Genomic DNA, 24,025 nt, shown 5'->3' on the forward strand with positions numbered 1-24,025 from the left:
AATTGATTCAGAGCACAAGTCCCAGCAGAGGTGACTGGCAGGTGGTTGCATGGACTAAAAGCTGTGTGAAAAGCTGGACGTAACACTTCTTTCCCAAATAGACAAGAGTTTGTAGTTGGATTCTCTCAGGAACTCAAAGGTACCTTATTCAAACAGTAACGAAATGTTAGCTGTCCTTACCCTGCACAAGACTTAATAAGAAAGCAAGTAAAAGAACTTAATATTTCCTCTCAGGAAAGCTTCCCAGAAGAGGAATGCTGCTTAATTTTTTGGTGACTGTAGGAGATAAAGTGCTTTTACATGTGGGTTATATGTAGGCTACAGAAATGAATGCTCCTGGCTGGTAAGGTATGATCTGTATATTGACTAAAGGTATCTTTGTTAAACTCACGGTGCTAACAAATGACAACACCCAATAATCTATTAGGAAATAATTATAGTTACAATATACATTCTTTAAGATACTGGAGTTAATTAGTGTGGGTTAACAGATTAATTTTTTGCAACACAGCACATCTTTCGTTTGACAGGCTCGTGTTTGCAATTGACAGGACTATTGATCCAAACATGCATTTGTTACCAACAAGAATACCTACGTTCTTCTTTAATTAATTAGATTGCTCATGTACTCCAGGTTAAAGACATACCTGAGTGATTTACTTGATCAGGCCCTTAATTACCATACTTTTTGCCTGCTGCACCTTACAGTGTAGATCTAATCAAGTGTCAAACCTTTTGAGGCCTTTCATTGTTTAGCTGTCAGTAGAGAACAGTTATTATAGAAACTCAAATCCTCCTCTTTCTGCAGTACTGTAATTGAAAAATATTCTCTAAATCTGTAACAAGAAATCTCTCCCCAACCAAAAAGCTTCATAAGGCATACTTTAAAGAGATGATTAACAGCTTCATAAGGCCATGGAATCACAGGACCAGTGAAACCTCTAGATCTATTTAACCCATCCTTGACTGTTTATCAAACCTGTTTTAATGATCTCCTGTGCTTGCACTCCCAGAACAAGAAGATACATTTATACATGGGGCAACAGAAATAGTAAAGTTCAAGGAGAAGGGAACAGAGGATAAACAGAGAACCAAATTCCAGGGTATTTCTTAAAAGCTACAAGGTTCTAAAGACCTCCCTGACCTTTCACTGTCCCTAGATTTGTTGCTGTTGTTAGGAAGCAGACTGTAACAGAATATTGGCTATATTTATCTTTCATTTTTAAAAACAAAAAATATGTTGTACATTAGCTGGCATTTATGTATTTTGTATAGAAAATCTAGAAGAAAATCCTAGGGGAGAGGTTAATTCCTATGTACTGGAAACTTCTTATTTAGCTACCTTTCTTTTGTATTTACTCTACACATCCAAAACACCATCCATTAATTTTCTGAGTGTAGTGGCAGAAGCATTTATTGTGTTTTTAGATGAGACTTCCATCAGAATTTGGGCAACTTCCAAAGCTCTGTCCCTGGCTTTGCCATTCATTTAGAGTGGCTGTGTAACAGTTCCATACTGCCCACATCATCCACTGCGGTACAGACTTAGCCAACAGGAATATTAAGCACCCTGGATAAATAATCACGTGACACACAAATGTGCTGATAATCAGCAGCACAGTTAAACCATGTTAGCACCATTTGTGACTAGTTTTTAATTGAAAGGAAGGATAAGAAGCTAATGAAAGCATGATGTTTTAGGTTTTTACAGACAAAGACCCTGCTGTTTGTGAGACTAAGAAACCTTTTACATCTGCAAAAGACAAGGTATAGTACACCTTTAACAGGCGTCCTTGTCCAGGAAAAAAGAGCTTCCTCAATTCAGACACAGCTTTTAAGTTATGGTATTTTCAGATGCAACCTTTACATCATACTGTCAACACGCTGATTAAATACTTGATGTTATACAAAGCAAGTACAAGGTTAGCTAGAGATGTTATAAAAGATACCCATCATACTAATGACTTTGTGCAATGTCACCTTACTTTTTGGCCTTTTCAAGCAATTGCTAGGGGAAATCGCATGGGCAAGGCTGTTTGAAGGTAAAGGGGCCCAAGACGGTTGGCATTCAAGGATTGCTTTTTCTGAGCTCAAGATCGGAGCATCCAGACACGTGGGAAGTCAAGGAAGAGGGCCAAGAGACCTGCGTGGCTAAATAGGGAATTGCTGGGTATGCTCAAGTGGAAGAGGAGAGTTTACAGCTCCTCATGGAAGGAGGGGCTGGCCACTTGGGAGGAATATAAGGCTGCTGCTAGAGGATGTAGGAAGGCAGCTAGGATGACTAAGGCCTCCTTAGAATTAAACCTGGCGAGAAGGGTCAAGGACAGCAAAAAGAACTTTTTCAAATACATGGCAGATAAAACTAACACCAGAGGCAATGTAGGCCCACTGATGAACGGGATGGGTGCCCTGGTGACAGAAGATACAGAGATGGCAGAGTTACTGAATGCCTTCTTTGTCTCTGTCTACTCTGCTGCAGGCAGTCCTGAAGAGCCCTGTACCCCTGAGACCTTAGATGAAGTCAGGTCAACGGAGCGGTTTGCCTTAGTCAATGAGGAATGGGTTAGAGACCAGTTGAGCAATCTGGACATCCATAAATCCATGGGTCCAGATGGGATGCACCCGCGGGTGCTGAGGGAACTGGCGGAAGTCATTGCTAGACCACTCGCCATCATCTTTACCAAGTCTTGGGAAACGGGAGAGGTGCCTGAGGACTGGAGGAAGGCAAATGTCACTCCAGTCTTCAAAAAGGGCAAGAAGGGGGACCCAGGTAACTATAGACCGGTCAGCCTCACCTCCATCCCTGGGAAAGTGATGGAACACCTTATCCTTGGTGCCATCTTAAGGCATATCAAGGATAAGAGGGTTATGAGGGGCAGTCAGCATGGCTTCACCAAGGGGAAATCATATTTGACCAATCTCTTAGCCTTTTATGAGGAAATAACACGGTGGATGGATGATGGCAGAGCGGTGGATGTGGTCTACCTTGACTTCAGCAAAGCATTTGACACAGTCTCCCACAGCATCCTCACGGCTAAATTGAGGAAGTGTGGACTGGATGATCAGGTAGTGAGGTGGACTGTGAACTGGCTGAAGGAGAGAAGCCAGAGAGTTGTAGTCTATGGGGCAGAGTCTAGTTGGAGGCCTGTAACTAGTGGAGTGCCTCAAGGGTCAGTACTGGGACCGGTATTATTTAATATATTCATCAATGATTTAGATGAGGGAATTGAGTGTACTATCAGCGAGTTTGCTGATGACACTAAGCTGGGAGGAGTGGCTGACACGCCAGAAGGCTGTGCTGCCATCCAGCGAGACCTGGACAGGCTGGAGAGTTGGGCAGGGAATAACTGGATGAAATGTAACAAGGGGAAGTGTAGAGTCCTGCATCTGGGCAGGAACAACCCCAGGTTCCAGTATAGGTTGGGAAACGACCTGTTAGAGAGCAGTGTAGGGGAGAGGGACCTGGGGGTCCTAGTGGACGACAGGATGACCATGAGCCAACACTGTGCCCTTGTGGCCAAGAAGGCCAATGGCATCCTGGGGTGTATTAGAAGGGGGGTGGTTAGTAGGTCGAGAGAGGTCCTCCTTCCCCTCTACTCTGCCCTGGAATATTTGTGTCCAGTTCTGGGCCCCTCAGTTCAAGAAGGACAGGGACCTGCTGGAGAGAGTCCAGCGCAGGGCAACTAAGATGATTAAGGGAGTGGAGCATCTCCCTTATGAGGAAAGACTGAGGGAGCTGGGTCTCTGTAGTTTAGAGAAGAGGAGACTGAGGGGTGACCTTATTAGTGTATATAAATATATAAAGGGGGAGTGTCACGAGGATGGAGCCAGGCTCTACTCAGTGGCAAACAGTGATAGGACAAGGGGTAATGGGTACAAACTGCAACACAAGAGGTTCCACTTAAACTTGAGAAGTGAGGGTGACGGAACACTGGAACAGGCTGCCCAGGGAGGTTGTGGAGTCTCCTTCCCTGGAGACATTCAAAACCCGCCTGGACACATTCTTGTGTAACATTATCTAGGTGTTCCTGCTCCAGCAGGGGGATTGGACTAGATGATCTTTTGAGCTCCCTTCCAATCTCTAGCCTACTGTGATACTGTGATACTTAAAAATACATTACATGCTTTAGAAGAAGGAAGGTCATTTTGAAGAGCTGCTTTTCTATTAGATATCCAATTTTATTGGTTAGCATCAAAATATCTAACGTAAGAAAAGCCAAGAAACAAGGAGGCTGGATGATAAAGGCATTTTATTGTCAATTAGCTGTATGTCTATATATCTACATTTCAAAATTAAACAATATTTTATCAAGGAAAACAAACTATTTATAACAAAGTACATGACAAAATTCTTTATAAGAGGTAGAATTACCTTACCATTAATCTATAATTAATATACAGTATATTGTATATATATGCACACACATATGCTACTTTGTGTGTGTATATGTTACATATACACAGTTGTGGAAAAAGTACAGTATTGCATGGAGATTTAATTTAGTGATTTATATAGCTGCTCTCAGTATTGCTTAGTAACACTTTCAGTACAACTTTCCATAGCAATTTGTGAGCTTATCTTTTAAATAAATAATGTGGCACTTTACCTTAACTTCAGCTGTCAAGCAAATGCAGGGAATTCCTGATCTTCACGAACAGATGGACAGTTCAACCGAGTTTGGTCTTTAAGTTTCTGTAGGTATCAGAAACCCTCCTACGCAACAGATCTGTTTCTGGTTTTGTCTTCTAAACTAGTGGCAAATCAAGTCCTTTTTTTTTTTTTTTGCTTACTGTGCATTTGTGGAGTTGTGAAAATTTCCCATGGGATCTCCAGTGCTTCACTGTGACACCTTAATTCTCAGTCTCCTTCCTAATAACACCTGATTAAACTATACATTAAAGAGCATCTTTACTACTGCAAAAACATTCTGTGATACAGGAGCTTACATTAGCTATGTGTTTTAACAGCAGTTTGCAAAGTAAAAGGTTTATGAAACATCCAATTGATGTTACCCAATTCATATCCAAACTTACGTAATTGATAAGTGAAAATTTAATATACTTCCAACATCTTTGCTAATGAAAGTGTACACATACTGCCAAATGTAGGTTAAAACCACTTAAGTATGCAGCACTGCCCAACTCACTGTACATACACAGTCTTACCAACTTCAGTCCAGCCTGTCTTCATTTTTGCAGCATACATTGCATAGCTAAATATAGTATTCTACATTGAGAAGAAAGTGAAAACATTCCTTTAAGACAAAAGGAAACAAAGCATTAATTCTAGAATTGAATCATCAGATAAATCACTTTTGCTTTGCAGTGGAAGATTTTCTTTCACAGCATTTCCTTATGAAACATTAGCAGCTGAAAGTAGGAAGAGACTGTGCATCAAGTGCTTTCAGTTGATAGTGCAATAACTAGTTTCTCACTAGTTAGACTTCCATTATGTTACCAGAAGACCAAGTAGCAAAAAAGTAATTACATTAGGCTCTAAGTAAGAATGGTGGACCCCTACACCAAGAAAAACTTGTTCATAAAAAAATTTGTATCTTTGATAAACATGTACAAATTCTTTAAAATACACATTTTTTTTGTAGCAAAGTGGACACTAAATTAAAATATATTCTAATTTTTACATCATTTTTATATATATTGCTTACCAAAATATTCTCTAAATACATATTTTAACACTGTACACAAGTTAATAAATGTCTTAATGAAACTCATTAGAAATATATTCAAGCTGTCTCAACATTAAAAATTTAAATCTGCATATAACACGGGGTAAGAACTTCCATAAATTTAACATCAGTGCAGCTGCAGTAGTCAGTAACAAGAAATTTCTGCCTGTTAAGAAGTCTCCTACTTCGTTAAGGGTTTAATACGTCCTGGGTATTGAAGATTCCTCCTCTGAGCAAGCAGTTTCCTTCCTGAAGTTCTTCATGAAAGACTTGGATTTTAAGAGCTCAGCAGGTTTCACCAAAGCAGCAAGGCTTTAGTACTGAACATACTCAGATTGAAGGGACTGTGCAGAGAAGAAAAACTGATTAAAACTCAATGGGGAAGTTATACTGGTATATAATATCCATTTTGCACTTAAGGAGTAGAGAAAGGACAGGAAGGAGGAGTTAGAACAAGATTAGAGAAATGTTACAAGTCCTTTAAAACACCAGCTTAAAACAATACCTTAAAAATGCGTTAGGAAAACAGATGATTGCAGGGGGTTGGAATTGGTTAAGATTTAAGGTCCCTTCCAACCCAAACCAGGCTGGGATTCTGATGAATAAAAAGTCTTATCTGAGAGAGCTTTTCACTGGACTAGTTATAAACAAAGAGCAAACAAAATCCCCAAATCATATCTTAAAACTGCATCAATTCATCAGAATACGAGAGAACTACTGGAGAAAAGCATGAATCCCAAGAATGGTCGGAACCCTGGAGTCTTCCATTTTCCCACTATTCTTAACTGCTCCCCATAGAAATGCTCTTTGTTATATATAGTGAGAAGTGGATAATAGATACATAAACCTTTAGAGCTCTAACTAGTATGAAAAAAACACTTCTGTATCTTAGGTCTCGGTGTGTATTTCCAAAGTTGTCTTTTAAAAGCATTTTCACATCTTGAAGATCAGAGACCATCTGGATATTCTTTCCTAGGTTTAGAAAGTGCTGTCAGCATGTAAAGATTTGAATACCACTGACTAAAAAGGGTCTGTTTTTAGCACTGAATGGATTCAAAATGAAGGGTATCATTTAGTGGAAAATACTTTACTGCAAAACTAAACAGAAATAACAAGTATCTTTTCATCATAGGTTCAGAATCACCGTGGAATGACCAAACACAGTCATAAAAGCCTTTCCCCCCAACTCCATTCTCTAATAATCATTCTGGATTATTATCTTTGGGGAGAGCACTTGTCAAGCTATTTATTACCTGTGTAAGAGTGAGGCAGAAGCTCTCAAAGCTTACTCGTTTTCAGACGTGCATTTTAATCATCAGAAAGACTGTTACACTTAATCAGAGCAGCTTTTGAGATGGATCCTTCAGAACTGAATTCCAAGTAAAGTTGATTAACAAACATTAAAAAATGCATGAAATTTAATTACACACTGTCATACGTTGTGCAGTACAGATTCATTTAAGCTTGGACAGATGAAATACGACCAGAAAGCACTGTATGCTTCTGGTGAGCCTGGGAACAGCTAGCATTAGTTGACAAAGAACTATGAACCTCAGCCCTTTACACTGCAGACAGCAGTAACCAAGAATTCTACATCAGGATTTTAATAAACAAGAAACCCATACATTAAAGATTCTGAAGTTTAAACTTGGCTGGCTTGTTTGCTTTTGCAGTTACGTAATTTGTGCCCTTAAATCTCTTCACATTGTCCAAAGAGATTAACTGTAATAGTTCAAAGCTTGTAACTGTGATTTTTTTTTTTTCCCTTTTTAAATATTTTTAATTTTCTACTTTAAAATTTACATTCCTACCTCCTGTTTGCAGGGACTCAAAAGTATTTCCTGTGATTCTGAAAGCTTTATTCAAAACAAAAGATCCCAGTCCACCTTTACATGGCCTATGCTGGTATTTAACAAAATCTCTTTTAAAGCAGAGGTAAAAATAGAAGGAAAAAAACCCAAAAGAAACTGCTGAACTGCAATGATGAGAGTATAAAAATCAGTTAATTGAGTAGAATTTTTAGTGTGTACCTCTGCAGTGGTCCCATGCAGTCTCAAGCTTATCATTTTATACCCAAGTATCAGATGTTTTAAAGACAGAATTAGCTCCACTACAGTTAACCGTATCTAATGAAGTTCATGCTGAAGCAACTGCTTAGCTCACTATCATTCTTCTTCAACAAGAGGCCCAGAAAGCCTCCTGGAAGAGAAAAGCCACAGACCCACCTGGGCACTAGAACCGTATTCACAAGCCTTTAATTTGAGGATCAAGTGAACTGTGAGTCAGCTTTCAGGAGGGAGCACCCCGAGAGCATTCAGGACAATTTGTTAGCACCTGAATGTGCCCTTTTTCCAAGTAACTGCAGTAAGTAATGTAAGAGATTTGAACTGAGCATCAACTCTCCTAAACCACTGCTGCAACACTCTTGTTGCAGCAGGCAAGAATTACCCTGAATCCACAAGATCCACTAAAATAAGTCTACGTTACAAAAAATGCATAGGCACTTGAGATAATCCTTTGTGTTTGCCGAATTTCCAGATCAGGAAGATGCGCTGCTGCTTGTCTCTCTTTCTTCAAAGGCTGTCCTATATTCATTAATAGGAAGCTTTTATTAAGAAACACATATAAAGATGATGTATATAAATTTTAAAACACTGCTAACACTTCACTTTTTTGAGCATTTTCCATCTTGCCAGTTTCCATGACAGCTATAGAAGCAAAAGGTGACTCATCCTAAGACTACCCAGTTGCATACTCTTCCATAAAAATACATTTTAAAGAGTGATATTTCGATTTATAACTACTGTACGAACAAAGTCAAAGTCTTATTGTGGTACCTTAAATGCAGTTCTACTTGGTAAGAATATTTCTGCCAATTATAATTGTGAGAGATTCTGTTAAATCAAAACATCCCATTTGCAAATAAAATATTTCTTCTATTTGGCCAGAACGGCAAGTTTTCTAGTCTGTGAAAAATCAAGCTTTTTTTCTAATTCATGAGCATACAAGAGCAGAAACATGATAAAAAGGAAAGAGATTATGAGCTTATACTGATGAAGGACAAAACCATTAGGAAAAAATAGCTGACAACAAGAGGAAGTGACAGTCATGTTTGGGATCTGTCTGTGGAACAACAGTATTAATTAAAATGAAAATCTTTAAAAACTTTTAACAGGAAAAGGCAGAAGAGAGTATTGAATAACTTCTCCATACTGAAGAAACAAAATAATACGTACTTGCATTGCATAAAAATGAAGTTCCCGATTTCCTCACTAATGAGATTGAAGAAAAATAATTAGAACTGCAGTTTTACTGTTCTAACCATCATAAAATGCTTGCGCACCACTTGTTCTGATAGTTAACAAACTTAGAATGATGATTTTCTAAAACCAGAGTCCTTGTATAATTACAGAGGGGTAGCTTGAGATTTAACTCAGGTAAGGGAGCTTCTGCTAGTATAAAGAGGAGGAATATAATTCTTACTGTTCAAGAGTTCTTTGATGCAATAAGTTAAATGAATAAACATCACCACCAGTGTATGGAATAGGCTTCTGTCAGGTACAGCATCTGATGTGCTCCAATTAGAAACAAGTGCAATGCAATGCAAATGCTTCCAGCAACAAGACTAAGGGTTGTCTGTCAAGACTTCCAAGTCATTTCAGCATCTAAAGCAGTCAAGTGGAAATCATTAAATAGAATTCTGCTTTAAACAGAGTTCTGCCAACCAGTACTGTTGGTATTAAGGCTTGATGCTACTCCAGATTTTGCTCAGAGCTCAAGATCACTGATGAATATCACCAAAACCAAAATAGCTGAATGTCAGTGGTTGAAGTGCTGAAACACAGCATTGTCCATGGTTGGTTAACGGGTCCTATTAAGAAGGGGGTGGGACTGAGGGGGGAGATGCTGCTTTTCCATAGAATTCCACATAAAAAATAAACAGGAATGCAGAACACTAGGCTAAAATACAAGTCAGTGTCTCTCATGAATTCCCAATGTATTACAGTTAACGAAGCCAACACAAGCTATGAATTTCTAAGCAGGCCAGCACTGAGGAATAGCTTTCTGGACCTGAAAAATGAATTTAAAAGTGTTGCATCTACTTATTGAGAAGGGATTTTCAACACTTGTAGAAGCGTTTGAACACTTTCCTAAAGGATCTTTGAGCCAACTTAGCTTATCGGAAGACAATCAAGTTGAGATGACTAGCATGAAATACCTTCCTGACAAGAAAATAGGGTAATAAAGGACTATAACCGTGACACAATAAAGAGATACAAGTTTCAGATTGAAAGTGAAATTACTGTATTCAACCAGTGGGACTAATTACCAAGAAAAATGATATTGTCTTCAAAATAAACCAACATCAAGATGGATCCGTATTAGCAAGTAAGTCAGGGGCTCCCTACCACACAGAAAGCATTCAGAGATTAAATGATCAAATAATATACTCATTTTATACACTGTGACATCCCAGGAACTGCACTCAACTCAGTCGATTGTACTTAAAGCAGGTAACAATTCAGTGCACTACACTGTGATTGTGACAGATGCACAAGGTCATGGGGTGTATTTAGAAGCACATGCAACGCTCAGGACATGGTTGAAAACCATCTTCCAAGCAGGAAAGCAATTTAACCATTGTTATATTGAAATAAGGTTGCTTCACAGGTAACTGGGAAGCGCCCTGGTTACATACAATGTGTATTAGGTGTTTGAGTGTGGCAGGAGACCAGCCACACTCAAAACCAGTAGCAGGTACAACACTAAAACTTCAGAATGAAACAATTTATCAGTGATAAGGAAACAGGAGAGAAAGGTGTCATATTTTGAAGTTAATTTTATGTGAAGACAGTTGAATTTCCAGGAGCTGAAATATAAAACTCGATATGTCGGTACTACTGAAGAGAGGCTGGCAGGTTCCATTAATTGTGGACAATATATTCTATTAAAAACACAACACTAAGATGAATAGGACATCAAATCTTTTCAAACCATATCAAATCAACTGTAAATTATTTGTAGATTTACAGTAGTAAATGTTTATTTTGTCCCTAAAATATCTGAAGTTATTTCCGATTTCATAACTGAGTTAAGAGTTTCTATAGTCTCTCTTTTCTGCACTTTGTAGAGAGTCACTTTCAAGTTGTATTTAATTTCTCCTTGCATCCTCTTCATACAGACTTTCACACAGGAAAAGGGCACAAAATAAGCCCAAAGCAGCACTGGAACAGACTGCCCAAGGAAGTGGTGAATGCTCCATCCCTGGCAGTGTTAAGACCAGGTTGGACAGAGCCTTGGGTGACATGGTCTGGTGTGAGGTGCCCCTGCCTGTGGCAGGGGGTTGGAACTGGATGATCTTAAGGTCCCTTCCAACCCAAACCAGTCTGAGAGTCTAGGATTCTAAGTTGTCGAGCAATGAAAGCTAAAATGGTAAGACCATCAGAAATACCTGTTTCTAAAATACCTTTTCCATTTGAAAAGAACTAGGTTTCATGTCAAGTGGACTTGTTTTTCACACAAACCCTACCTGTAAGAATGTTGTACTTTTAGTATGATACATAAAAAGGCTTCTTTAACTCTGTTACTGCATGAACATTAAGATGCATAATAAACTTATAAACGATGTTATAGATAATTTGAAATGAAAAAAAAATCTAAAGGGCAAGAAGGTCCATAAAAAAGATAGCAGGAAAGGTGTTAGCTGAAGTTTAGGAGTGATTTATTTTCATGAACCTCCTTCATCTAGATGCTTGAAGGAGGTGGAAAAAAAGCAGATGAAATGAGAATTACTTTCAAGGTAAGAGACAAAGCTATTGTTTAGAAACATGAAAGGAAGTCAGAGAATCATGCTGAGATTGTTTTGCAACAGCTTTGCTTGCAGAAAGCAAGAAAGATCAGGATTGCTCAGATGCCTGACAGTGCTGTTGTAACTATGAACTTACAGGAATTCACTGACTCTGGGATCGTGCTGGAGGAGTCGTAAGGCCCATAAAGCAAGGTTGATGCGTACTCATCTGTCACGGCGCTGGGAAAACTGGTTTGGCTGCTCAGGCTGTTGCCACTACTGCTGTTTCTGTTGTACAAGTTGTTGTTCAGTTCATGGTTATTGCTGTGAGGCAGCTGCAAGCTGCCATTCAAATGGCTGGAGATATGGCTTACAGAAAAACCTGTCCTAGAGGACAATGATGTCAGTTTGCTCTCATCATCTGAAGCAGCGTACAGGTTCCCTAGAGAACTGGCTAGTCTGGAGTTTATGGAAACACTGAATGGAAAACACATATGGGGAAAAAAGAAAAATATACACAAGATATATACAGATACATACAGAAAAAATAACAGACAATTCAGAAGACATTAAGTAAATAACATAGACCAATCTGAAATCACTTGTGTTCATCTTCTAGCTCCCAACTAATAAAACCCAGAATTCTTTGTCAGGAGTTCCCAAACTTGGCTTATTCACGCACTACCATGGCTAGCTTTCACCTCTACCAAACTGTATGCCCATGAAGAAGGTTGTGTTAAAAGGTTTAGGCAGTGTCTGATCTACATGGAAGTACTTTGTGTACATAGAACAGTTTAAGAACTCCCCTTCTGTTTCCTGAAATCAGTAATGTGATACAAGTCCTCAAGTAACCAGGAAGTAGTATGATAAATTTTAAGAAAAATAGGGTGCCCTGAAATACCTCTTTAGTTATTTTCTTTAATTATTTGTGCCCAGAAGTTATTAAAAATGCATCAATCATTCTAAATTTCACTTAACATCTATCATTACTTAGTACAATAGTAATAATGGGTTCATAAAATTAAAGATCACTCAGTATTCTTCTGTCATTAATAGTGACTAGACTCGTGGGAATACTTGATATAACCCCACCAGTACTCTCATGCCAGCAGTGTAAGTTTTGGGTTTTTGTTTGGTTTTTAAATCTGCAGGCAACTAAAGTTTGGCTGGTGGAGCAGCTAATCACTCTGGAAGAGCCCTTCTTACACCCAAGAACAGCAAGCCCTTCATAGACTGCATATGTGCTGAAAACTATTCTGTACCATTGTACCAAAATGAGAATGAAAAAACCTCAAACCTTTTAAGGTTAGAGCCCAAGGATGTCGGAATTTTGCTTATTCTTTCTGCAGATGGTGAATGAACTGCCATCACTTTGGAGGCCTTCAGAGGAGACATGGATCCTTCTGTGCTACCTGAAGTATTGAGTCTAAAGAGAGCGCAGAGTTTTAGTGAGAAGCAAGATTATCATGAAAATATGCATCTCAGAAACACACAGACCCTTCTAGCATGGTATTCCAGACTGGTATTCTAAGAAGTGGGAATTCTCAGGTTTGAGTACTAAGAACTCAACAGTGCAAACACAACAGTCTGCCTGGTTTTAAATCTGTTTCTAATAAACTTTTCAAAGATCCCACTCATGCTGTTCTCCTGCTGTACCATATGGTGCAGCTACAGCTGGAAGTATGGGGCACTGGACTACTCAAAAATGTTAGCATTAGAGCTGGCCATATTCACTTATTAAAAGCTAGCAAACAGCCTCACAGTAGAATGAAGTTCTCTCCATCTTTACACCAGAAGATATTATCATGATCAGCTCTTAAATGATGAAAAACCTTGGGTACAAGTCTCCAGCTACAAGCACAGCATGACATTGAGCAGAAATAGCTTTCACTCCACACCAGGGAAGGGTAAACAGACACCTCCAAAGTTGGACATTTGGAGTAATCCGTTTCCAAAATCCAGGTTGTCACAAAACCGAAGAGAATGTGTTCCTTTCAGTATTAATGCTTTCTAATGACAGATAGTTTTTATCTTACATGTTGTATTTTGGGGGGTTGGACTAGATGATCTTTTGAGGTCCCTTCCAACCCTTGGGATTCTGTGATTCTGTGATTTTAGATGCAGTGGGGACACACTGAGACTCAATTCTGCCATTCCTGTAACTCTTGAAAATTAAGTCAATTTTCACTCTACATTTTATTTCCTTTTAGGAAGCATGGTTGGTGCTGATTTGAGATTAGCACAGGTCAGAAATGAACATTTAGAAAATGAGAAGAAACTAGTGGTTTTATTGGCTCCACAGAAAGTTCTAAGCAAAGCCTGTAGTAAAATATCCAGTGAGGACCCTGTATGAAAAGGTACTGAAATTCAGTATTTATCTTCTAAAGAACAGCACTGGTTGTATCCACGAAGCAATACCTCTACTTCATCTACTAAACCAAAACTGACAAAAATTGTGATATGCAAACAACATGTAGCCAGTTTACACATTTGAGACAGAGATAAAGTGGTTATGGGTTAACTGGTGGGCTGGTTTTAGCTAGGATTGTTGATTTTCTTCATAGGCTCTAGCATGGGGCTGTGGTATGGATTTGTGCTACACACTGCGTTGATAACACGGGGATGTTTTAGTTTCCACTGAGCAGAACTCACACAGGGTCAAGGCTGTTTCTGCCTCACCCCACCAGCAAGCAGGCTGGGGGTGCACAAGGAGCTTGGAGGGGAAGCAGCTGATCCCAGTGGACCAAAGGGATACTCCAGACCGTATGGAGTCAGGCTCAGCACACAAAGCTGGGGAAAGGAGGAGGAGTTACAGCATTTGTCTTCCCAAGTAATGGTTACGCATGATGGAGCCCTGCTGTCCTGGAGATGGCTGAAGCCTGACCATGGGAAGTGGTGAATGAATCCCTTGTTCTCCTCTGCCTGTGTGTGTGGCTTTGGCCTTCCCTGTTCAATTGCATTTGCCTCAACCCATGAGCTGTTTCCTCACTTTCACTCTTCCATCCCACTGAGGGGAGGTAAGTGGGAGGCTATGCAGTGCTTAGTTGCTGCCTGGGGTTAAACCACCACCGTTACTCATCCTTCACTGCGGAACACTATCGATACTAGAAAACGTGACTGAGGAAATTACCTGTATGTGCTAATTATTTATTAAGAAGAATTCAGGGTATCCCCGAAGCACAGCTGTATCTCTCTGCCCCTTATATTCCCACTAGCATTTGCTGGTGTTAAAGTCTGTTATAAGAAGTCTGAAATTGCTGATGAACTGGAGTGATTAATTCAAAACACTAAAAATATAAGCCCTGAGCCATTGAGAACTATAATGTTAAAGTTAATACCTGAAAGGTTGTGATCGTGACCGGGTGTGCAGTTTTGTGTCTTGCAGCCTAAAGAAACAAAAGCAGCAGCCTTTATCAAACCATAAAGAGCCTCTCCCCTCTGGCAAAGCATGTTCCCATGTCTCATCCTGGCTTTAAAGTACAAGACTAACAAGAGTTAGGAATTATTGACAATCATTATTTTCATTTACAGTTAAACAACAGAGAAGTATTTCAGGTTTATTTTTGAACTTCACATTTGTACTGGTTTTGAGAAGTGTAACATTTACATAGGGAGTACAGAAAATTATAGAAAAATAGAGAAAGTTCACTGAAGAATATTTTGCTTGAGACAAAAGCTTTAAAGTGCTAGAGAGAAATCTGAAGGTTTTGAGGTACTTTTACTTCATCTTTTACTGCTACATGGTAAGTAGGTAGCCTGAACAGGGAGACAGAAAACCATCAAATCTGCAACTAATAATTATATATTGAGAGAGAGTTCCCCCCACAGAAGGTGGTGCAACAACCAAGGCCATGTACTTGCCATAAAGATCTGATAGCACTGACTCAATTTCAAATTGCAGCTTCCCTCAGAATTCATCAACACTTACCTCAGAGCTCCAGCTGTACTAGAACATGTCCGTCTCCGCGTTTTTAAGGCATTGAGCTTATCTCCCTGCGTCATACCATCCCAAGCTTCCACATGTGCACTGTCTTGAAACTCATTCTGGGAAACATGAAGCATGCAAGCAAGGAAATCCATCAGATCCTTAGCAGTAGTTTCAAAGTGCTGAGCATCTCCTTTGCAAAGACTGTGATTTAAAAGGCAAATCCCTCTGCATGGATGGGGCACTGCTCTGTCCTTGCACAGTTCAGTAAACTCTTGTCACTCACAGACACAATCCACAGAGGTTTTTTGCAGAATCTGACCTCAAAGTGAGTTCAGGATGCTTGAGTCTAGTGCCAGTACTTATTTACTTCAAAGAAGTGAGTTTTTATAGGACATAAAATTCAGCTCCTTCCTCCAGAACTATTTTTAAAGTTATCCTCAATGTGGAAGGGAAGCAGCAACACACAATTTTGTGGTACACACAAGAGAAGGAAGAAATTTAGATAACATTGTGTGTTCTGCAAGAGGAGCTAAAAATTCACTGTCCTAAACATTCTGTGAACTGGCAACACTGTTTAAATGCCTATTTATATTTTCTGACTCAAAATAGCCTTTTCTAAGACCCAGTTATTAAGCAGAGAACAGTTTCTTAAGTAACAGAGGAACATGAAGCTACACAAAGCAAGGACAGAACTGTGATTTTTTTATTGCCAAATGAAAACAACTCATACCACTTATCAGAGAGTCATAGAACCATCAGTGTTGGAAGGGGCCTCTGGAGATCATCTGGTCCAACCCCCTGCCAAGGCAGGGCCACCCAGAGCAGGGCACACAGGAATGTGTCCATTGTGGGTTTGGGATAGCTCCAGAGAGGGAGACTCCACAACCCCCTGGGCAGCCTCTGCCAGGGCTCTGACACCCTCATGTAAAGAAGCTCTTCCTCATGTTGAGGTGAAACTTGTTGTGTGTTAGTTTATGGCCATTATGCTTCATTTGACCTCAGACAAGTGTTTGTTTGCATTACTGCAGTTCCTATTGTGCCTAAGTGACCTTGCTGCTCTGCAGAAAACAGAATAGGAGTGCTTTGTAAAATTTGCAATACCAATCTAGCCTGGATATAAGGCTGATATTACAAATGACAGCAGACCCTTTGGTTTAAGCTGTATCTTTTCCTGTTTCCTTCTGCATCTCTTCCCCTGAGTCTTTGTATTGTAGGTACGATACTTTCTATGTTAATTTGGATGAATGGACTTAATGAGAGTAGCTGCAAGCCAGAAGAGCAAAGATACATTCTGTTTTCATGACCAGCACTTGTGACTTTACAAAGGCCTGTAGAGACAGGACAAGGGGAATGGCTTTAACCTGCCAGAGGGGAGACTGAGATGAGCTCTTAGGCAGAAGCTCTTCCCTGTAAGGGTGCTGAGGCGCTGGCACAGGGTGACCAGAGACGCTGTGGCTGCCCCATCCCTGGCAGTGTTCAAGCCCAGGTTGGACACAGGGGCTTGGAGCAACCTGCTCTAGTGGAAGGTGTCCTGCCTGTGGCAGGGGTTGGAACTGGATGAGCTTTAAGGTTCCTTCCTCCCTTAACCAAAACCAGTCTGGGATTTTATGTTTAACAGTTCCTGCCATTAACCCAGACAAAAGGTTTACAGAAGTAGTAACACAGTAAGAATTAATCCAATCATGTAAAGGTCCAAGTGCTGTATTAATTATAGGACAACATAAAGATTTTAGCTAGATTTTACTGAGGATTATGTGCTAGGTCACTGTTACCTCAGTGTTGGTAAATTTTGTTTCACTGTCTTTCCCTGCCCAACAGTTACTGCGTGTAGCTGTTCTGTCCTCTGATTCTGAGCCCTTAACACATTTGGGGGACTGGGAACATCACTTCGGTTTCAGCTTCTAGAGAGCCCAGTATAATGAGGTTTCGAAATATAATCAAATATCCAAAGAGATAAAGACATAAATTAAATGTTTTGAAATCTGAATATTAACTTTAACATGACATCTGTAAAAAAATGAAATACACATAGTATAGAGAGGTTTACGGTAGAAGAAAGTGGCACTGTGAATTTGTATTGTGAACCTGAACATAAGCTGCTACAAAGTGTATAGGTAGTTGAGTTACCTGCAAGTAAGTTGCCTTGAATACTGGAAGCAGTAAAGTTGCAGTAGTAGCTCAGATTCAAAAACATTACTTTTACCCGTACAGCTGTGTGCCAACTGTTTTCACTTGGTGTACAACATCATCCCTACACAGTGTTGTATTTTCCAGTTAGAAATCTAGGTATTTAACTTATGTATCTCAAGCCACAAACTTTTTATTTTCCATAGTACCTTTACAGATGATGATAGATCATGTGACAGATGCCCATGACATCCCTGTTTTTTTACATCAAGTTAAGGACTCCGTCAGCAATGTGAAAGCTCTTCAGTTATCACAGAGCTAAGACACTGTTAATCAAGTGCCTAGTTCCTCTAAACTGCTTCTTACAGATACTGTAGGAAACTCACGCAGAATGCACAAGTATGATTATGTTCATTCACATTTCATGCCTGTGCTTCCAAGAAATAACTGTAAGGTCCTTACCCTAAATGTATCAGTAATCTATAACACTTGTGATAAAGGGATGGCCATCTATAAGATCATTAGCTAGATATTTGGAATAAATCCATTTTCAGGAAGAGAACTGATATATTTTTATCCAATCAACAACTGAACCCCCTCCTAAAAGAATGACCTGAATAATGCAAGTTTTTGAAGTTTGAAGAAATACCTGCATCAGTTTAAACCAGAACTTGTGAAACCAGAAAGTTGCAAAAGTTGTGAAAAAGCAACCGAGTACTAAAACAAGCCTAAAAAAATTAAACATTATCTATAGCTAGTTATTAGCAGGTCAACTCCATCTCTGCTTATTTGAAATCTTCCCTACAAACTCCTACCTGCCTATATTGATCCAGGTCTTGTATTTTATTCAAGCTGTCACTGATTGACATGTCCTTCAAGCCACAAAGAACTCTGTTAATGTTTCCATCAAGGACTTGGTGTTTCTGCTTTGATTGGATGAGATCTCCCTCCAGCCATAACATCGCTTGCTTCCTTTGGGATACAAAACAAATCAATTCATATCAACAAAGGTGCAGACACATAAACCCAACAGGAAAGCATGCTACTCGTATGGATTGCTAAAAACCCCATGGATTCTGTACATCTTTATCTGGAAAGAAAATAAATTTAAATCTATCATAAAAAAGAAACCCCAACAAACCCAGAACATTTTCAGTGGTTAAAAATACCACCCCCCCCCCCCCCCCCCCCCGAGTCACTAAACAAGTCTGTAGCCATCACAGAAATATTACAGGCAATGAAACTTGAACTTACAAACCCTGACTGGATAAAGAGATGAACTAAAGAGAAATAAGCAATGGTATTTTAATAGCTTTTAAAACACAAAGATTCATTTAAAATAACGTTTTTATGTAATGTGGAGAATGAATGATGACACAGCACTTTCCAACTTGTTATTAGCATGAGCTGTGTGTATATGAAGACACTGTGCAGTAAAATCACAGCTGACCTGTACAGCGGAAGTGGTTACAGCCATTTAAAATTGAATGGGACTCTGCTATCAGTTGCAGAAAATAAAAGCTCATGTATTTCAGACATAATGCTATGATATGCATGGGCCAAGCAGGCTTTTGTTGATGTGACTGTGTTATTCCTGAATAAGGAAGTTGCTGGGTAGGTACCACTCATGACTGTTCCATCCAAAAACTGAGACTCCACTACATATTATTGTAACAAAATTAAAGTCTTATACTGAACAGAGGCAAAAAGAATAAGGAATTCAGTCAGAATATACTAGCACTGGAAACTTTTCTTTGTTGGAAAGTATTATGGCAAAGCTCAAGGACCAAGCAGTCTGAGACAACTGCCTGAACCTGCTCCATAATACAGGGAAAGGTACGCACTTCGAGGAAAATTTCACTACATTCCAAAAAAAACAGGAAGAGAAGGGAGAAGGATGGGGCAGGGGAAGAGGGAGGACCTCCTATTCCAGCTACCAGAAGGAGCCCAGAAAACATGCCTGAATTTAAAGATCTTTGAAGTCTGCAAGAATTCCATTTTTTTGTCAGATGCAACTTTGCAGCTCTGAGGGCAAGAGATTTTATATGAGAATGATGTAACTGGTGTTGGCTCCCTCTTTCTCAATCCCATTTTGACACTACTGGTGACATTCCCTGGGTTTTGCCTTGTTGTCACAACAAGTATCTATTGGCATGAGGCTAAATACAAAACTCTTAATGAACAATACTACAGTATGAGGGAAAAAAATCTTACGGAACTTTGCCTATCTATAAAAATCAAACCAAGTATTTATATACCACTGCAGAAAAGACATGGGCCCAGCTTTTCATATCTTTCAAGTAAACTGCACTAACCACACTACATACTACCTCTCTCAGTTTTGCTCTACTATGGAAGTTACTTGTAAGAGCGCATCATCTAAGCATCAGTACAGTGTGGAGAAGTTAAATGTGCCTTCAGTGAGCACTTGCGGTTTGTGGAAGTTTGTGATTCAAAGTATTTTGACTAATGGTGGGCCAGATGTTAAATAAAGGAGTGCCCACTCAGTTGAACTGGAAAAATAGGAATCTTCATTCATGCTCAGTTTCTGTTACGAATTACAGTAACGCTTCTTCTTTGTGATATCTGTTGGATTTTAAGATGCTCTCTACAGCTGCCTGCCAGGATGTTGTAGTGAGGTGGGGTTGGTCTCTGCTCCCAAGGAACAAGAGATTGGACAAGAGGAAACGGCCTCAAGCTGCACCAGGGCAGGTTTAGATGGAGCTGAGGAACAATTCCTTCCCCACAGGGTCCTCAGGCATTGGAACAGGCTGCCCAGGGCAGGGCTGGAGTCACCGTCCCTGCAAGTGTTCACACACCATGGAGACGAGGCCTCAGTGCCATGGGTTAGTGGTGGCCTTGGCAGTGCTGGGGTAAGGGTTGGGCTGGATGAGCTTAAAGGGCTTTTCCAACCCAACTGATTCTCTGATTCTCAGCAGTGTATGGTATGTCTTACTGTATTTACACAGTTTCTAGATCTTGTTTTCTTTTTTTCCAAAATGAGACAAATTGTCCTGGTTTCAGCTATGGTAATTCTCTCCCTTAGCAGCTGTTGATGTACTGTGTTTTGGCATTAGTCTGAGAATAACGCTGGTAACACACTGAGGTTTCAGATGTTGTTCAGCAGCACCTACTCCAGTCAAGGACTTTTCAGTCTCTCATGCTCTGCCACAAGGAGGAGCACAGGAAGCCAGGAGGAAGCCGATACAGGACACCTGACCCAAACTAGCCAAAGGGGGATTCCAAACCACAGCATGTCATGCCCAGGATAGAAACTGGGTGCAGTTGGACAGAAAAGGGCTGATCACTACCTAAGGGTGGGCTGGGCATCAGTCAGTGGGTGGTGAGCAACTGTACAGTGAAACACTTGAGTTTTGGTTTGTTTTTTCTTTTTTTTTTTTTCAGAGGTATAAAGGGGGAAGAAAAGTGGGTGAGGGGTGGTAGTGTTATTCCTTCCTCTCTATTTCCTTTCATCATTGTCATTATTATTAATGTATTATTACATTTTATTTTTATTTCAACAATTGAGTTGTTCTTACCTCAATCCATGGGGCTTTACCTTTTCTCTGACCCTCCTCCCCAGCCCAGTGGGGAGTGGGGAGCAGTGGGTGAGCAGCTGCATGGTGCTGAGCTGCTGCTGGGCTTAAATCACCACACTAATTTGTGGTGTATCTTTTCCAAATGTTATTTCTCCTAACAGTGAAAATGCCTCCAACTAAGTATCATCATGGTATCAAATAAAAGATACCAGCATAAACATTGTAATAGTAAATGCACATTGTAGAAACCACCATGAAATTAAACTTAATGCCTACATCTCTGAAGCCACTGTGATTTTGTCATTCAGTTCCAGTCAGAATCAAAACTTGAATCACCCATTCAAGCTATCTGCACATGAAATGTTCTCAACCCAAAGTGTACAGTCCATTTTGAGAAAAGCTGTATTAAAACCATCCCTTTATTTTGCTAATGACCATTAGCTCCAAATCAGAAACACTTCATGCATTATGCTAGGAATCTGACAGAAGTCAGGAGCTGTCCACTACATACTTAATCTTTAGTTACAAGAAAGAAAAAAAACCATAGCAATTATACTAATGTGAGATTAATTTTAAGTGTCATCATTGGCTATATATGAACACAAACATGCAGAGTCTTAAGACCCTCTGCCCCTTAAGGTGACAAAAGACACAGCACCCCAGAGAAGACGATTCTTAGCAAGTTTGAGTTCAATCCCAAGTTGACTAACCTTAAATATACTGCAACAGGCAGTAACATACGATGTCAGTAGACAGAAAGTAGATTCTATAAATAGTGCAAGATGGAGAAGGGTGTAGAGAAGCAGTTCATTCTTAGTAGCAAAGAAGGTATACATACTCTTCCAAGAAGTGTTGCTGGGGTCCTATAATAGAGCCTGGTCGACATATTCTTATCCAAGCAATGGCTTCAGCATGTGTGAACTTGTAGTGTTTCATTATGTAGCAGGCAATCAGTGTTCCTGTTCTCCCCAGGCCAGCTACAGAAACACAAGTATCAACACTCACATACAAATTCATGAGCATTTCTTAAGTATCCAATTAAAGTAGGATAGGAGAAGATGTCTTTACAATGTTATGCACCACCTTAATATCTGAAGAAAGAACTTCTGTTAGTATCCATCACATAACTGGATTTCAATGCTGCAGATATAAGAACATATACTTGTAAGAAGTTAATAGGGTTCAAGAATGCATGGAGCGATGATCACTCTCACAATTCTACTTCCAAGTTGGTTGTTTGGGGTTTTCTTAAAGGCTGATATTACAAAAAAACAGCAATTACCAAGCCACTGATATACAAAATTACACACTGGTCAAAATTCTTGCTGTTTCTACAGGTAGCAGTGAATACTTTTATAGCTTGGTTTCACAACAGAACTGCTTCAAAAAGAAAAAGCCACTGGCTGAGGAGACACATGCTGCTCTCTGTTGTGATGTGCACATTTATTTGCATGTATTTGAAGTTTGATTTGTAAAATATGTGTGTTGGTCTCTCAAAGGTACTCTGATTTTGGTTTTTACTGGTTTTAGAAATAGGAAGTTTAGCAAGTGCGTATCTAAGTCACTAGAAAAGTATATTGTATTCCTTCATCAGCTAAGCCTGGAGAATAGCAATCTACTGTTGATCACTAGTTTATACTCTCACTCAGCAGATGTCCAGCTTATTAATGCCAGAATTGCAGGGTTCTAGCCACAGTAGCAACTTGTTAGCAAATAAACTTATCTTAGATATGCATGCTTATTGCTCATGGAAAAATGATGAATAGCCTGTTCTTGTTTCAGACCAGCAAAACATTCGTCTCCACAATGTCCTTACACAACTGCAAACATAAATCAAGCCAAACCCTTCAAAACCTTTGTTAATCATCCTCGATTAAGCATGTTTTGTGGCTGCTTTGCTGAAACAGGCAGGTTTGAAATGCTGGCATCACAATAACTCACATTAACTTGAAATGTGGAAAGTCATGCTCCACAGAAAAGTGAACAACAGTCCAAAAGCACAAAGAAAACCTTTCAGTCTTTTGCATTTCCTAACCAATTATCATAATGCTGCGGAAGCATAATGCAAAAGAGAAACCAACTCAAACTCAGGCCTTCTAGCGATACTAAGAAAAACCAAGACAATGAACAACAGATTGTCAGTTACTGTAAGTAGCAGCGTAGGATGAAAGAACTTACTATGCACATGAAAATAACAAACATTTATCATATATTTAGCCAAGTATCATAAGCAATATTATTTTCATGACTGGAAAGTGTTATTTTTAAATGCTTTATTTCTAAATAAACTATGGTTTAATACTCATCTTGAACTTCAATCTGAGAAATAACAGTGCACACACCTTTACAATGTACAGCAATAGCCCCATCAGCATTCTCACAGATATTGAGGAACCTCTGAACTATGCTGTCACTTGGTGTGCTTCCATCTATGAAGAACAGGTCATAATGCTCAAACCCAGCATCGGTGAAACGTTTGGCCTCATAAATTTTTTTGTTGAGTCTTATGATTGATGTGACATTATGTTTCTTGAAATAGGGAAAGTAGGCTTCAGGTGCATGAAGAGGATAACCTAGGAAAGGAAGAAGCACAAGGAATAAGTTGAAATTCAGCAAAAATGTGATTGTGGTTTTTAAATGACCAGGTTTCCTTTTAGCTGAACCAAATCTCTCTTTTCCCTCTGTTGATCAAGTTTCTCTTTTTTATTCCATTAGAATCATATAGGTTCTTCCCATTATGCCAAGAATCTTCAGTAGTAAAGGCAAGCTTCTTTTAAAAGTCATTTCTTCACTACAGTCTCTTTTGCTTTATGCAACTCACCTTTAATTCTGCACACTTATTGTATCAGGTGTCAGGTTCCAGGAAAAAAGGAAGGACCTGAATTTCTCAGACATTTCATCACTGAAGGGAAGCCACTGACTGTTGGAAGAACTGGAATTCTTCTAGCCAAGAAGA

At 39.5% G+C, this 24,025-nt stretch overlaps 1 protein-coding gene across 5 annotated transcripts in view; it reads right to left on the bottom strand.

Annotated features, from left to right (window-relative positions):
* CDC14A (cell division cycle 14A) overlaps nucleotides 1-24,025 on the bottom strand; it is a 75,734-nt gene that overhangs the window by 12,201 nt on the left and 39,508 nt on the right. For 3 of the 5 annotated variants that reach the window (XM_062606113.1, XM_062606114.1, XM_062606112.1), the window contains 8 exons: nucleotides 23,412-23,642; nucleotides 21,908-22,046; nucleotides 18,346-18,502; nucleotides 15,404-15,519; nucleotides 14,814-14,861; nucleotides 12,773-12,901; nucleotides 11,633-11,952; nucleotides 5,339-6,031 (listed from right to left, as the gene is read on the bottom strand). In XM_062606113.1, the coding sequence (XP_062462097.1) occupies nucleotides 6,018-6,031; nucleotides 11,633-11,952; nucleotides 12,773-12,901; nucleotides 14,814-14,861; nucleotides 15,404-15,519; nucleotides 18,346-18,502; nucleotides 21,908-22,046; nucleotides 23,412-23,642 (1,154 nt within the window). In that variant the 3' untranslated portion in view covers nucleotides 5,339-6,017. Of the gene's footprint in view, nucleotides 1-5,338; nucleotides 6,032-11,632; nucleotides 11,953-12,772; nucleotides 12,902-14,813; nucleotides 14,862-15,403; nucleotides 15,520-18,345; nucleotides 18,503-21,907; nucleotides 22,047-23,411; nucleotides 23,643-24,025 lie in introns of those variants that run through there. The other 2 variants (XM_062606115.1, XM_062606116.1) reach the window with 2 other exon arrangements.

Source organism: Pezoporus occidentalis, unplaced genomic scaffold (assembly GCF_034315485.1).
Source record: "Pezoporus occidentalis ecotype Australia unplaced genomic scaffold, CSIRO_AGI_Poc_V1 ctg94, whole genome shotgun sequence".
NCBI classification, from domain to species: domain Eukaryota; kingdom Metazoa; phylum Chordata; class Aves; order Psittaciformes; family Psittacidae; genus Pezoporus; species Pezoporus occidentalis.